Source organism: Folsomia candida, unplaced genomic scaffold, assembly GCF_002217175.1.
Source record: "Folsomia candida strain VU population unplaced genomic scaffold, ASM221717v1 Fcan01_Sc002, whole genome shotgun sequence".
Lineage (NCBI taxonomy): Eukaryota > Metazoa > Arthropoda > Collembola > Entomobryomorpha > Isotomidae > Folsomia > Folsomia candida.
This window is the reverse complement of record NW_019091194.1, coordinates 10,849,840-10,863,339: the sequence shown is the minus strand read 5'-3', so window position 1 is coordinate 10,863,339 and position 13,500 is coordinate 10,849,840. Positions and strand designations below refer to the sequence as shown.

Below are 13,500 nucleotides of genomic sequence, written 5' to 3'. Positions count from 1 at the left end.
ATGATAAAATGGAGACCGAGTGGAAACACACCCACCCTGAACTGTTGCTGGATACAATCTCCCCTCCGCTGGCTCGAGCATCGTCCCCATTAAAGCAAAACTCGAACAAAGACCCAAGCAGGCGTCAAAGTCAAGTTTTGACCATTCTCAATACCCTTCACCCCGAACTTTTCATTCCTCATCGACGAATGGGATGGAATATGTACGAAGTGCACAAAACTTTTAAAAATGCATCTCGTTAAATTGCTATACTGCTCTGTGGCTGAATGAATTATTTTTATATTTTCCGTATACACAGGTTTGATACAATTCGCACGACGTATCCCTTCATTTACCGAATCAACGATGGCATGAGTAATAACATTTTACTACAAAAGGTTTGTGAGGAGCGTGGCTGGAAAGAGTACAAAGAAGAAGCAGCAAAAAGCAAGATTCCTTGGATAGAACGAGAACTTTATAGCAATTCAAATTGGAATCTTTGGTGAGTAAAGTTCACGATTTCTGACAATAGTTAACTTCAAATCTCTGGAGAAACTGTCAACGACTTACGAATACGTCACTGTCTTTACCGATTAAGGTGGAGTTACAATTTTTATCAGGGGAGCCCGTATAGGACGCTTAAATGTTGGCAATACACGAATCACAACCCTAGAGCTTTCCAATTTTGCAACAAATCATATCTTACAAGGTAAAAAAAAACAACACGCATATGACAAAAAACGCAGTAAATATTTAAATATGAATGCTGCAGTTTCCTGAAAAAAATGCGTGCAGAATTTGGAGAAGTGTATGACTTTAGTCCCAAAGGCTTTATAATGCCCAAGGAGTACGTCCAGTTCGTATCTGAGCACAGCAGAAGGCAAGAACGTGAATGTCTGGATGCTAGAAACATTGTCATGAGCTCAGAGATGATTTCTCCAACAAATTCCGATGATGTATTGAAAAACAAACAATCATTTGGAACAAGAACTAGTCGACATCCCGTTTGGATCATAAAACCCATTGGAAAATCTCAAGGAAAAGGAATCGTTTTGACCAAGGACATAGGGATGGTAGCAGCTGCTCATCGTTGTGTCGTACAAGAGTACATCACTCGTCCTTTTTTGATTGCCGATTATAAGTGGGACATCCGTATTTACGTACGCCAGTTCGAAATATAAATATGCGTACACTAAATATTTTCAAAGGCTCACTATATATTCGTAATTAATTATTCAGGTTTGCATCACCTCAACTGATCCCTTAGTTATATACATGTATCGCGAAGGACTTTGTCGATTTGCCACAGAGAAATTTGACCTGACAAATCTTGATGCATGTTTCTCTCACTTGACGAACGCCTCTCTAAATAAATTTGCTCCGGAGTATCCCACAAACAAGGAAATTATTGGTTCCGGATGCAAATGGTCACTAAAGCAGTTGAGAGCTTATTTAAAAAAAGGAAAGCAGCGCGATTGGCTTCTCTGGCAGAAAATCATGTCTCTTGTTTTGCTCACGGTCGTTGGCGAAGGTCTGAAGTCTGGCTACGTGTTCCCAGCCAATCGAAACTGCTTTGACTTTTTTGGTTTCGACATTTTGGTGGATGCCAACTTTCAGGTTTTTTAGCATGATATTTATGTATTTCCTTTACATCGCTTAACTAAATGTCGTTTGTAAATATTCCAGCCATGGCTATTAGAGGTGAATTATTCTCCTGGGCTGGGTGGTGACTGCGAAGTTGATGAAATTGTCAAGAAACCAATGTTGAACGAACTCTTTGATTTATTGGGTTTCCCAAATTCTTCGTCCGATGAACAAAATATTATGAGTCGTCCTTCGCCGTCAACTTCAAAGTTATCGCATTCAGCTCGTCAACCTCAGGAGAAGAAACATGTTCAATTCACTCCTAAACCCAAGTTGGCTTTGGACTGTACAAATATTGATGCAAGTTGCAAAGCAAGATTGAAACAGGCCTCGCTAATCTACTCACAAGATTTGGTCCTGGAATATTTCGGAAAACATTGCAGAGATCCGAAATTTCGTTTGAGTCCAACAATGAAGATTTTATACGAGAGAAAAATTTCTCATGCCAAAAGGAAGAAAAGATTTGACAAGCTTTTGAAACAAATGAGAAATAATGAGAAAAATTCCAAAATTGTGGACGAAGAACTCGACGAGGAAGGATCCGATGACGATTCTTCCGACAGCAGCAGCAACGTCAAAACGCCGTCAAGTTCCAGACCATCTTCTGCCAATGGAGAAAAATCGAAAAAATCGGACGACTCGAGCTACATTTATCTCCAACGTCAAGATTGGGCTGAAGCGCCGCTGAAAAATGGAAACTGGTGCCTTGTGTATCCCTGCAAAGCTTTCCCTTACCGTTCCCCATATCGGAGTGCACTAGGGGACTTGAGAAGTATCGTTAAATCTATTGAGCAATACATGGCGATTGCGGAATCAGTGGTGAAGACTTATCCTGATCAAAATGACGAGTTCTACGAGAGCAGAGTGAAAGCCTTATGTCGATGGAATATTGAAATATGGTGCCCCCCTGGCGTCGAAGATGACGAAACCATTGTTCCAATCATGCGCTAAATTTTTGGGAATGAATCAATCAATGCATCACTTAATGAAAATTGTATCGCATTGCATACATTTACATAAATATATGTATTAGTACGACAGATATAAAGCTAAAGTGAAAAGAAATTGGCTTTTTAATGATAAATGAATTGTTAATCATGACATTGATAAAATATAACATACACTCTGACAATTAGTACATACCTAGTAGTATACATATACATTACAAAAATTCGTTAATAATGTCAATGAATGTAATACTTATAAAATATAAAGTACACTAAATGGCTTGGGGACTTGTGGAGTAAAGGAAAATCCCGTTGTTTCGGACCCTCACAAGATTTTTAATCGACCTATCATTTAAAATATAAAATAATTCCTCCAATCTTCGTTGTCTGGGAACAGCTCCCTTCTAACCTGTCATGCCAACCAAGCTACCATTTCATGAGCCCCGAAACAGAAATATTTGCAACCTGTATAAATTCTCACCACAATCTACAGTCATTTATTCGAAAACAATACAACTTATATATAACGAACGTCCTTCTTCCTCTCTAATTAATCACCATTCGATATCATGACTGACGAATCTCAAATACCACCCCCATCTCAACCTCCAGCCGCACCCGTCATTTCTGGCGGACCTGGAAATGCTCTTAACGAACGGACTTATCAAGAAGTGGAGTATCTCAAACGCAACCTCGGTCCCATTTTGGTTGCTGCTTTGGCTGAAATCTGTATCCGCAGACCTGCTGACCCCATGTATATATGCAGTACAATACAATTCTCATTACATGCCTTATTGATTAATAGACTCGTACAAATTTAGCGAATACTTGGGACATTGGCTTCTCCGCTGGCGATACAACGAAGAACTGAAGCGTCGGGATGTACAGAATGCGCTGGAGGTCGTTCGGCGGAAAACTTGGAATGATGGCAGTGGGATGAGGAAGGCAGAAATAGGTCAACAGCCACCTCTCCTCCTCAACACGGTCGCTCCAGACGTTCCCCCCGCTCCTGAAACATTTGGCGAAGGGTTTATTCCAACTCATCCATACGCCGCTCCCGGATATGGAGGCCCCCTCACAGCAGACCAACTGAAAACAGTGGCCAATGTCGAAGTAGCTGCACCACCACCGCCACCGCCGATGACCGAGTCAACGTACCCACCTCCAGAAAGTGCTCCGCCAATGGTGGTCCCGGAAGGTTTGGTTCTACACATTTAATATCATAGTTGTTATCTCTACGTTTCAGAATCATAAAATGTTTTCTTATTATCAGTTGGTGGTGGACCTCCTTCAGCCGAAGAAGTGTCTTATCCTCCTCCAGCAACATCACAAGATGAGCAGCCGCAGCCAGGACGATCCTCTCAAGGAGCAGCGGCGGTTGAAGGGGACGGTGGGGCGAAGAAGACGTCCTTGATCAAAGGGACAGGGTCAGGAGAAAAGAAGGGGTCCTTGGTGAGAGAGACTGGTTCTGGGGAGAAGAAGGGGTCACTTCGAAGATCCGGTGGTGGGTCCAATGGTGGTCAGCCTGTTGCTGCTCAGCCCCCTCAAGACGCCGAATTCCAGCAAGAACCAGCAGAATAGGGAACAACGTGATGCTTCGTATAAGATGACTCTTCTAAAACGTTATGGAGTAAGATCGCTACAAAATAATTTTCACTCAAACTCTGCCAAATTTTCAATTGTCCGTTCGAATCTGTTGAGCAAATTGTATTCAAATAATTAATGGCGAAATAATAAAAACTTACCCTTTTGCCATAAAATAAACGAGTCAATATTTCTTCTCAGCCATCCCCTCAAGTGAGGGAGGCAAAATTGGCCGCTCGCTCGTTCACCAGTTGCCAGTTCACCTCACCACACGCACGACACACACGTGTTTAACGGCACTTATCTTATTTGTTGCCTTCATATTTCGACAATTATTGGAAAAATACGTTCCCTGTTAAAACTGGTAAGTACAGCGACAAAATTTATAGATATATAAATAGTTTCTATTGCAGAGTTAATTGTTTTGGCCTTTACTAACTAGGAATCGTAAATTACGATCGCAGTATATTAGAAACATTTCAACTTATACATATAGTATATATATATATATATACTAAGATAAAGTTAGTAGTGTTTGGCTAAATAGTTTGATCGGGTATTAACAAATGTTTTTTTTATTGACAGGATTGATTGAAAAACAGCAATACCGAATATGGGGAGGAAAAGACCATTTAATAAACTGTCATTCCTAATAGAATGTGCAATCGAGTTCGAGAATGAGGAAGCCCAACGTAGAGCAGAAGAACAATCACGGAGTCAGGAGCCTCCAGAACAGTCAGATTCGAAAGAGGAGGACGAAAAAGAACCGGTCAAGCCAAAGAGTAAGAGTAGGAGGAACAAGGCGACTGGAGTTCCAAACTCGTTTAAAGAGACGTCGTCAGTAACTTCAACTGATGAATCCATTCCAAGGCATCAAATGGAGTTATTAATGGACGTGGCGTCATCCGAAGACAATTCTTCAAAAGTTTCACCACTTTCACCATTGGTCGAGTCAACCGTAGACTGTTCTGATGCTATCATAGTGCAATCAATGGAACCTTCCTGCGAAGGAGTGTCCATATTGCCTCTAACCACAAAAACAATATCTGAGTTTTCCTCTGAACGGTGCAGACGCAGAGCAGATGAACAATCATTAAGCGACGAGCTCCCAGAGCAGTCATATTCGAAGGAGGATGACGAAAAAGAACCGGTCAAGCCAAGGAGGAGGAGGAATAAGGCGGCTAGAGTTCCAAACTCGTCCTCATCGGTAGCTTCAACTGATGAATCCATTCCAAGACATCAACAGGAGTTATCAGTGGGTGTGGCGTCATCTGAAGACAATTATTCCGAAGTTTCACCATGGGATTCATGGGTCGAGTCAACGGTAGACTGTTCTGATGCTATCTTAATCCAATCAATGGAACCTCCCTACCAAGGATCGCCTCTAATCACAAAAACAATATCTGAGTTTTCCTCCGAACGGAGTAGACGCAATATAATCAAATCTATGCAGTCCATCGCATCAGATTATTCAGATAATGAGAAGAAATCTCATCCCAATATTGACACAAAGCAGAATTCCAGCCAGATAGCAGTAGTTTCTGGTTTTAAAGCGTGTGTACTTTGTGATGGACGTTTTCGACCTATTTCATGCGACTATAGCAAATCGTCCATTTCCATTGGAGGCTTAAAACGAAGATTTTGTGAATACTTTGACATTAACACGGCCGACTTTAATCCTAACCTTGATACATTTTTACGACGAGACAAATATCCCTTTTGTCCTGAATGTCTTGCCTTGGTAAACAATCTTTATCAGCGAGCGGAACAATTCCGACGAGCTGTGTGTTCATATAAGGCTGCTAAGGCCAGCGTTCTCAACAAAGCGGTCAATGCGGCCGAGCAACGGTCGAAGGTGGATGACGTAGATGCTGATCCGTACTACTTTGTTAAACTTAAAGTGCTGCAAACCAATTTATTGTTAGAGGACGATCCTGCTCAGAGTATCACAGGAGATGAAGATATCAAACAGATTATCAGTGAAGAGTTGTGTCTCTACCAAACCTCGGGAGAGCAAGAATTTCTAATGGAAAAACCGGTTGATTTTGCTGGGGGGAGTGAAAGTGATGCTACTGTAAAAATACAATCCCCCTCGCAGACAGCGGCGATGACATCACCTTGTCCTAAAAGTATACCGAAAAGGAAGCGACCAAGTTGTGATAGCTCAGAGGCTCGTCGTAATTTTACTAGTCCTCCTTCCACCGACGGTGTAAACAAATCTGCAGAAAAAAAATTGTTAGAAAAGTTAGATGAGGCGAGTACAGATAATGTGTCACCATCAAGCTTGTCACCACCGGCAAGCAAGTTTAGAAAATCGGTGAAGAAAGTTCGCTCCAAAGAGGTTCATTGTCGTCCGGAGCTTACCTTCCCAAGAGGTAATTTGTATACCATATTTATTACTACGTACGTGTATCGTATCCTGTCTACTTGGGTATTTGTTAACTAATGTAACTTATTTTATTTATTTTATTTAGGTAAACATAAACGCAAAGAACCCATCATCGATTGGTTGAAGGAGCGCACTCATAGTCTTAAAAGAGGTGTGACAACTTACAAGACTTTGATAACAACTAATTTACAGAATATTCAAAAGAAACCTCAAGCGAAACTTGTGGTCCGAGAACTTTTTGCGGATTCGTCTGAATCTGAATCTGACTCTGATTAAATGACGGCAATTCAAATACAAACATGACCATAAATGACACCATAATACATAATCATTGTTAGACTTATTATTAGCGCAAGGATATTGTTTACTGTAGATTATTAGTCTATTTAAAATGTAATGACCTATGACCTACATGAAAATTTAGATTCATAACATTAAAAACGACTAATTACTGAATACCATTGCTTCATAAGATTTGTAATTTCACTTCATGTGATTGACAGCGGGCTACGATGCCATAAACTTGATTCTCATCATTTCATTTCGTAAAGGTCCACCTGTGGAGTGAGTGAACTTGGGCGTGAAATTCTTACCTTTACTAATCATTATAATCACTTCACATACGTTGTAACAAAAAATGGTTTATTGGAGCTAAATCTGGAAAAATATGAACCGTTACACTCGCCGAAGGGAGAAAAGGTACGTTCTGTCAGTTCCGACTTCCGAGATGGGTAGACCAACCAGGCCTATATAAGAGACCAACGTCTTCTGGATTATTTACCACTTTCAATTTCGTTCACCTTTGGACAAGACACGTACTTACTGTTACTGTAATTTCTCATCCGAAGCATTTTTTTGCTTTGCAAACTGTAAGTGATTTTCAATCAGATCGATCTGTCTCACTTTTAAGGTTTTTAATAATTTTCTATAATGTAGTTTCAGATGGCTTCTCTCCTCTTGGTATCTCTCCTGGTCATGGGCAGCACCATACCGTTCTGCTCCACATCTCCTCCACGTACACCCTCAATTCGTCACCAGCATCATCTGGATATCAGTCATGGTGCCAAGGCGTTGTCTGTTGCAGGACAGAAATTCAATCCACTCTTCCAGGATGCGAAAACCACGGGGAACAACCTTCTTCAGAATAATAAGGAAGCTAAGGTAGGCAAATTTGCGAAGGGCTACAACTGTCCGATGGGGGCCAATAGCAATGGCGATGGTCGGGCAATCATCCACGCGGATCCTTACGACTGCAACAAGTATTACTACTGTGTTTGGGGGATCGCTAAGATATCGGAATGTCCGTCATTTCTTCTGTGGAGTGACCAGATTAAGGCTTGTGATTGGTTTTGGAATGTAGATTGCAATAATAGAGGTAGAAGATCTTTCTTACCTTTTTAAACATACGAATTTATGTTCTTATTATATACATAAATGTAGACATTTGTATTTGTGGTTATGTATGTATGGTGCTAAAATGTAAATAAGTTTTGTCTTCAGTGACTTTTTTATAGTATAATAATTAGTAAAGTATGAATATGTAATAAACATATATATGTTGCAGTTATTACGAATTTTATCAACGTTAAACATAAATTTATTTAAACAATGAAATAAAAGCATGAATGAAAATATCACGACTATTTCTGCATACAATTATTTATCACTCCAGATTGAAGAACAAAATTATAAGAGAATTTGTACGCGAGATCGCTATACTGAGAGATATATTATATATTTAGAAAACTGTCAGGCAGGCAGGTCACATAAAATTCCGCTAGAAATGTATTCCCATTTAATTACCTGTATCATTGTCGTTAAGCTGTTTGGCACCCTCTTTTTTTACAGGTTTTTATGACCAATGTCAACAGTGCCAATGCATGTACCAATCTGTCAATAATAATTGATGCCGTATTCTCAGGATTATGACGAGAAAACTGTCCCAACGGGCCTATCCCAACTGCCAACCTTCCTCATTGTGTACCTTTTCATGATCATTCATGGGGCGGTACCCTGGGTTTGGCTTCACCGTTATAAACATTGATTGACAACTGGAGCCATAAAGTGGTCGAGGTATTTATTTTTACTTTATTGCACCAACAAAGTCCTCGGGCCGAAAAGTCATATAACGATATTTATGTATAAATACACTATAGTCAAAACCTAGACCAAGACCACTTTTTATTAGCCCGAGTCAGGGCTTATGGAACCGTCATGTCCGTCCGTCTGTCTGTCTGTCCGTCTGTCTGTCCGGCACGATAGAGCCAAAACGGCTGAACCGATTGACTTGAAATTTTTACCACATGCATATTGGACAAAATTAGGAAACGAGTTCGAAGATGGGCGAAATCGGTCCAGTGATTGACCGGTGGGGGTCATCGGAGTAGGTGGGGTCTTATGCACCAAAATTTCAAAATTGTCGTAGAAAGCTGAAATTTGGCACAGAGGTTGCTAATGGCTCCTACGAGATAAAAATGACTTCAAGTTGGAAAAATTTTCATCTTGAGCGACCCTATGGGGTGACCCATACCGATTTTTAAAAACCATCATATCGAACTGAAATTTGGTGGAGAGGTTGCTTATGGGGTTTAATGAAAGAATATGATATGATATTGGTAAAATTGTTATCAGGAGCGACCCTATGGGGTGACCCATACCGATTTTTAGAAATTGCTTTAAAAAGATGGAATCCGGCACAATGATACTTAATGGCTTCTAATTAAAGACTATGAAGTTAAAAGTGAGCAAAGTGCAACCAGAGTGACCCTATCGGGTGACCCATACTGATTTTTCAAAATCGTTATATTGAGCTGAAATTTGATATGGAGGCTGAAAAAGTGAAAACCACTGTTGGATAGTACATGCATACAGCTTAGAACTTCATGATGTTAAAGAAGCCCACTGGTCATGGTGGTCAAGGCACATGATTTGTAACTAATTCAAAAATTTGGTACCAAATAGTAGAAACTATCTAACAAACTTTTAACCATCCACAACACGGAAGTTGGTGATATTATGTCGGTCGGAAAAAAATTAGAAGTGGGCTCTGACTTATTGATTCAGGGACTATGTCCCTGACTCGGGCTATATGGAGTCTGCACTGTAGGTTTTATATCTAGTTCCAGCCATAAGTGAATGAACTTTTTTCAATTTTATGGTTCATCACTTGATCACATATTTTAAGCACGAATTAAGTCCAAATAAAAAAATAGCTTACAATTTGTCTGAATTAATACCTTTAGTCTTTTATTATTATAGCGTAGCGTGACATACACAAAAACAATCATATCAACTTGATAGCCGTATAAACAATAAACTTTCTTCGTATTGGTTGGTACGTATGTAGGTTCTTCTAACAATCAAATCGATTCAAGTCATGCAGCACGATACACGATGTTGAAGGAAATGTTGAACAAGAATAAGAATAAAGTGACAAAAAGTCATACGATCGATACAATTTATTTCAATTACGCAGTAGCTTATCTAGTCAGACAAGTGAAACTGCAGATTTCGAGGCATTTTAATAGGATGTTCCAACACCGAATTGGGACTAACTAACTAGACTACAATTTTTAATTTATGCTTATGCGTAACATTGTTTAGTCAATTTTCTTTGGGATGGGAGGATAAATGCTTGTGAAGATACTCTCTCTGAACCCTAATCCTGGAGGATGTTGTGGACCAAAATAGAATCCAGTTGGTCGGCGTGCCCCATTTAAGACCACCGTGGGACCCGTATAGTAGCGACCAATTATTGACGACCCCCGTTTGAGCTGTTTGGTTGCGGCGAGGTATCTCCAGCATTGGTACCAATCATCGTATGATTTTGTGAATGGGTAATGTCCAACAGCAAGGCTTGAATCGTTGACAGCCATTACGCTTGCTACGACACTAAACTGGTAGGTAAATGAACTGGTCACCACCTGTAATTTATCAAGCAACAAGGGATTCGTGAGCAATTTATTCAAAGTAGTATTATTAAAAATATAAACGTACATTGGAGAGCATTACGACACCGCCTTCAATGCCTAACGTGTCCTTATTCCCACAAAAGTAGCTCTTGACAAGGTAGGCCAGAGAAGCAGATAGGGAAATGTAAATTACATCTCCGACAAGGCGTGGAACCAATCCACTAAAAAATCCTACAAGAAGCATGTTGCAAATTATATATTATTTACACTTTTTTCATACACAAATGTCATCAGTAAATCTAGAATTAATCATAAACGTACCCAAAATCCCTTCTTCTCGAAAGATTGTCGATATGGCATCAAAGATTGTGCTAAGACATTGAAAATAGTTCAGACGAAAGTTGAAAATCATAACCACAAAAAAAACTTTGCCAGGAACTTACCTGTACTTTGTCTCTCTTCCGACAAACTGAGCCATAGATCTGACAGCAATAACGTAAAATGGTTGAGAAACAATAGTTGCAGAAGCCACAGAAATAATTTCCCATCCAGTGTTCGTCATTAATCCAATGAAATCGTTAGCAACTTGAGAACCACGGACTAGCGCCCCTGACCGAGCCGAGCTAAGTCTCAAACGGTCTCCTCCACGGGTTTGATTAGTTTGTGACTCATCTCGTTGGAACGGATTTTGAGCCAAGACCTTGCTAAACACTGCGCTGGATACAATACTTTGACAAATTCGAGGTCCGAGCCCTCTGTAACAGCCTAGAAATCCATCCACTGACTTGATGTATTTCACTATAAAAAATATACCAACCAATGTAATTAATTATTGTGTTGTTGATTAGTTATGCAACTATTTATTTAGTGCTTACAATATTGAAATGTATTCGGCAATGCAAGATATGGAGACCCAAAAATAAAGGTTCTCTCAGTAGGTGCAAATGGTTCGTATCCCAGCTGTACGAGAGTCCTGGCAAAATCCAAAGGATGGCCGAGGGTCTGAAATGCAATCTGTTTCGCAGTAACTGCCATCGCATCTGATTTGACCCAATCTTTGAACCGGTCCACTTTTGTATGAGCCTGGGTTTGGGTTTCCCATTCCTGCAACACAGATAAAGATACATAATTATACTTGGCCTTCCAGATTTATTTATTGGATAATCCCTTGGGCATTGTGGTTTCAAATAATTATTAGCAAGATTTGTTATCCGCACCATAATACTGCTGACCGACTTTAATTTATTTGAAATATAGTCCAAATTTAAAAAAAATATGTGACTGCCGAATGTTGTGTCAGCTTTTCGTGCTTTCGCCGTGATAATAGGAACGTTGCTTGACACTTTATAATTATACAATGTTAGTGTTACTAACGTTGTCAAGCAACCTTGGATAATACGCGTCCGAGAAACTAAGTACTAACTGCTAAATACTATGTTTGTTGAATAAAGTAATTGGTGGTAACTTACGTCCATTGTGCGAGTATTCTTTGGAATATATTGTCAAGTGCAGGATATGAGGATATGACGACCAAACGAGGCCTTGGAACTAATGGTTGCCCACAGATTTAAGGTTAAATACTAGCGATATATAGTGCTGAACTTAATTATTCCTGCCAGCGCCCAATCGCACAACAGATAAATTGTTCGATTGAATACAAAATATGCCGTGTGTTTTACGACTCTTACAAAATGTCAGTCGAATTTGAGCCGCTCTATTTACCAGTCCCTTTTCGCCCCACTCCTCCAGATGTACGTTGTCTCAAATTTGATCAAGTGAAGTTGAAGTGGCTGTACCTACCGCCTACCGAACAACTTCCTACCGCCAGCCGCCGCCTATCTTCCTACCTTCTACACCCGCAGACATTTCTACAAAAATTTGCACACCGACTTGTGTCAACCTACCACGAATCCTAATACCCCAAAATTTTAATTTTACTCTAAAACATTTTAAAAAATTTCGGAATTAACTAAATGAGTAAACGAATAAAACAACCCGTATGGTTCCGTTTCCTCGAGCGGAATTTCAATCCACCGCCTCCATGCTTACTTCTGTTACCGACCACGCCCACTGCCATGATTTACTGCGGACCCACTTCCGTCAGAGTCCGGTCAAACTAAATAAAATCACAGTTACCGACCAAAATTCTTTCCCCTCCCTTCTAACTGCTTCTCCTTGATCCACCTACTTTGAGTTAATTTTGGGAGAGAGTAGTAGTAGTAGTAGTAATTTATTTCAGATTGATTTGGCGGCGGCTTTTACAATCATAATAGTATTTAAAATTAATATAATTAATGTTGATGTGTCTTGATCCGTAGTGCTCTTAATATATGATAAAGCTAAGACTTAAAAGTAGGTCTTACACTAGTTTTACGCAAGAAATTTTTAGTAAGTTTAACAATTCTGGGATTGTGCAACAACTTTGAGGAAGAGATAGGTATTTTTCATAGTGATCTCATTTGGGTGTGAAAACAATGATACAAAATCAGTTTTATTTGGTAGAAACTAAATTCTCGCTTCGCTATTTCACTTCGCTATTTCGGGCATTGAAAAGGACATGTACAATTGTGGGCGATGGGATTAAAGCGGCTGGTTTGGTGGGGGCTGAATGGGGCGTCAGGGTCCTTGTGGGCCGAATGGGACGCTCCTCTCGTCGCGTTATCTCCCACGTCACAGGGGGGTAGCACTGAGGAGACACGGGAATAGTTATGTCTACTCGCTTGGCTTTACAGTACTATGGGCACTGTCTCTTACTTTGCACTCCAACTTTTTATGCGCGATCTTTTCACTACTAAAAGTACGCTATTGTTTTGACTCACACACAAATTATGATCGAAACTTGTCCAAATGAAATGTCTGGGAGATGTGCACGAAAGTATCTTTAACTCTACAAAATAACCAATTTATTTGAGTCGGTGGTGGGGACAAAGACCGACCAACTTGCCAAACTGGGCGCCCGACTCCTTGAACTCTCCTCCCACTCTGCGTTTTTCCTCCTTCGGGCGTCCATCTCTACACCCCGCCTTATTTATTTTTTGCGGTGTGC

At 40.2% G+C, this 13,500-nt stretch overlaps 4 protein-coding genes across 4 annotated transcripts; 3 read left to right on the top strand and 1 right to left on the bottom strand.

Annotated features, from left to right (window-relative positions):
- The first annotated feature begins 8 nt into the window (after nucleotides 1–8).
- LOC110843423 (tubulin polyglutamylase TTLL6-like) lies at nucleotides 9–2,574 on the top strand. The gene is made up of 6 exons (XM_022089387.1): nucleotides 9–202; nucleotides 299–481; nucleotides 578–688; nucleotides 752–1,139; nucleotides 1,219–1,596; nucleotides 1,666–2,574. Exons 1-6 carry the CDS (start codon nucleotides 9–11, stop codon nucleotides 2,572–2,574), a joined length of 2,163 nt encoding a protein of 720 aa, XP_021945079.1.
- A 565-nt stretch (nucleotides 2,575–3,139) lies between these two features.
- LOC110843422 (arp2/3 complex-activating protein rickA) lies at nucleotides 3,140–4,151 on the top strand. Its single transcript, XM_035847636.1, has 3 exons — nucleotides 3,140–3,324; nucleotides 3,392–3,768; nucleotides 3,844–4,151. The coding sequence occupies exons 1-3, from the start codon at nucleotides 3,140–3,142 to the stop codon at nucleotides 4,149–4,151; spliced, it is 870 nt and encodes a 289-aa protein (XP_035703529.1).
- Nucleotides 4,152–4,371: 220 nt separating this feature from the next.
- Nucleotides 4,372–7,001, top strand: LOC110844885. The gene is made up of 3 exons (XM_022091212.2): nucleotides 4,372–4,518; nucleotides 4,740–6,529; nucleotides 6,629–7,001. Exons 2-3 carry the CDS (start codon nucleotides 4,768–4,770, stop codon nucleotides 6,817–6,819), a joined length of 1,953 nt encoding a protein of 650 aa, XP_021946904.2. The 5' UTR covers nucleotides 4,372–4,518; nucleotides 4,740–4,767; the 3' UTR covers nucleotides 6,820–7,001.
- Nucleotides 7,002–9,766: 2,765 nt separating this feature from the next.
- Nucleotides 9,767–12,163, bottom strand: LOC110843112 (mitochondrial carrier homolog 2). The gene is made up of 6 exons (XM_022089039.2): nucleotides 11,924–12,163; nucleotides 11,330–11,558; nucleotides 10,898–11,252; nucleotides 10,776–10,825; nucleotides 10,540–10,685; nucleotides 9,767–10,466 (listed from the first exon to the last, which is right to left on the bottom strand). The coding sequence occupies exons 1-6, from the start codon at nucleotides 11,927–11,929 to the stop codon at nucleotides 10,143–10,145; spliced, it is 1,110 nt and encodes a 369-aa protein (XP_021944731.1). The 5' UTR covers nucleotides 11,930–12,163; the 3' UTR covers nucleotides 9,767–10,142.
- Between the last annotated feature and the right edge of the window lie 1,337 nt (nucleotides 12,164–13,500).

What these genes read in the sequence shown, in the direction of transcription:
- LOC110843422 (XM_035847636.1), top strand. Translation starts at nt 3,140, where the DNA reads ATGACTGACGAATCTCAAATACCACCCCCATCTCAACCTCCAGCCGCA. An exon ending in CGCAGACCTGCTGACCCCAT is followed by an intron (nt 3,325 to 3,391) that starts GTATATATGCAG and finishes GTACAAATTTAG; the next exon opens with CGAATACTTGGGACATTGGC. An exon ending in GCCAATGGTGGTCCCGGAAG is followed by an intron (nt 3,769 to 3,843) that starts GTTTGGTTCTAC and finishes TCTTATTATCAG; the next exon opens with TTGGTGGTGGACCTCCTTCA.
- LOC110843423 (XM_022089387.1), top strand. Translation starts at nt 9, where the DNA reads ATGGAGACCGAGTGGAAACACACCCACCCTGAACTGTTGCTGGATACA. An exon ending in CGACGAATGGGATGGAATAT is followed by an intron (nt 203 to 298) that starts GTACGAAGTGCA and finishes CCGTATACACAG; the next exon opens with GTTTGATACAATTCGCACGA. An exon ending in TGGTGGATGCCAACTTTCAG is followed by an intron (nt 1,597 to 1,665) that starts GTTTTTTAGCAT and finishes TAAATATTCCAG; the next exon opens with CCATGGCTATTAGAGGTGAA.
- LOC110843112 (XM_022089039.2), bottom strand. An exon ending in GGAAGAGAGACAAAGTACAG is followed by an intron (nt 10,826 to 10,897) that starts GTAAGTTCCTGG and finishes TCAATGTCTTAG; the next exon opens with CACAATCTTTGATGCCATAT. An exon ending in GTGTCGTAATGCTCTCCAAT is followed by an intron (nt 10,467 to 10,539) that starts GTACGTTTATAT and finishes GATAAATTACAG; the next exon opens with GTGGTGACCAGTTCATTTAC.
- LOC110844885 (XM_022091212.2), top strand. Translation starts at nt 4,768, where the DNA reads ATGGGGAGGAAAAGACCATTTAATAAACTGTCATTCCTAATAGAATGT. An exon ending in GGAGCTTACCTTCCCAAGAG is followed by an intron (nt 6,530 to 6,628) that starts GTAATTTGTATA and finishes TATTTTATTTAG; the next exon opens with GTAAACATAAACGCAAAGAA.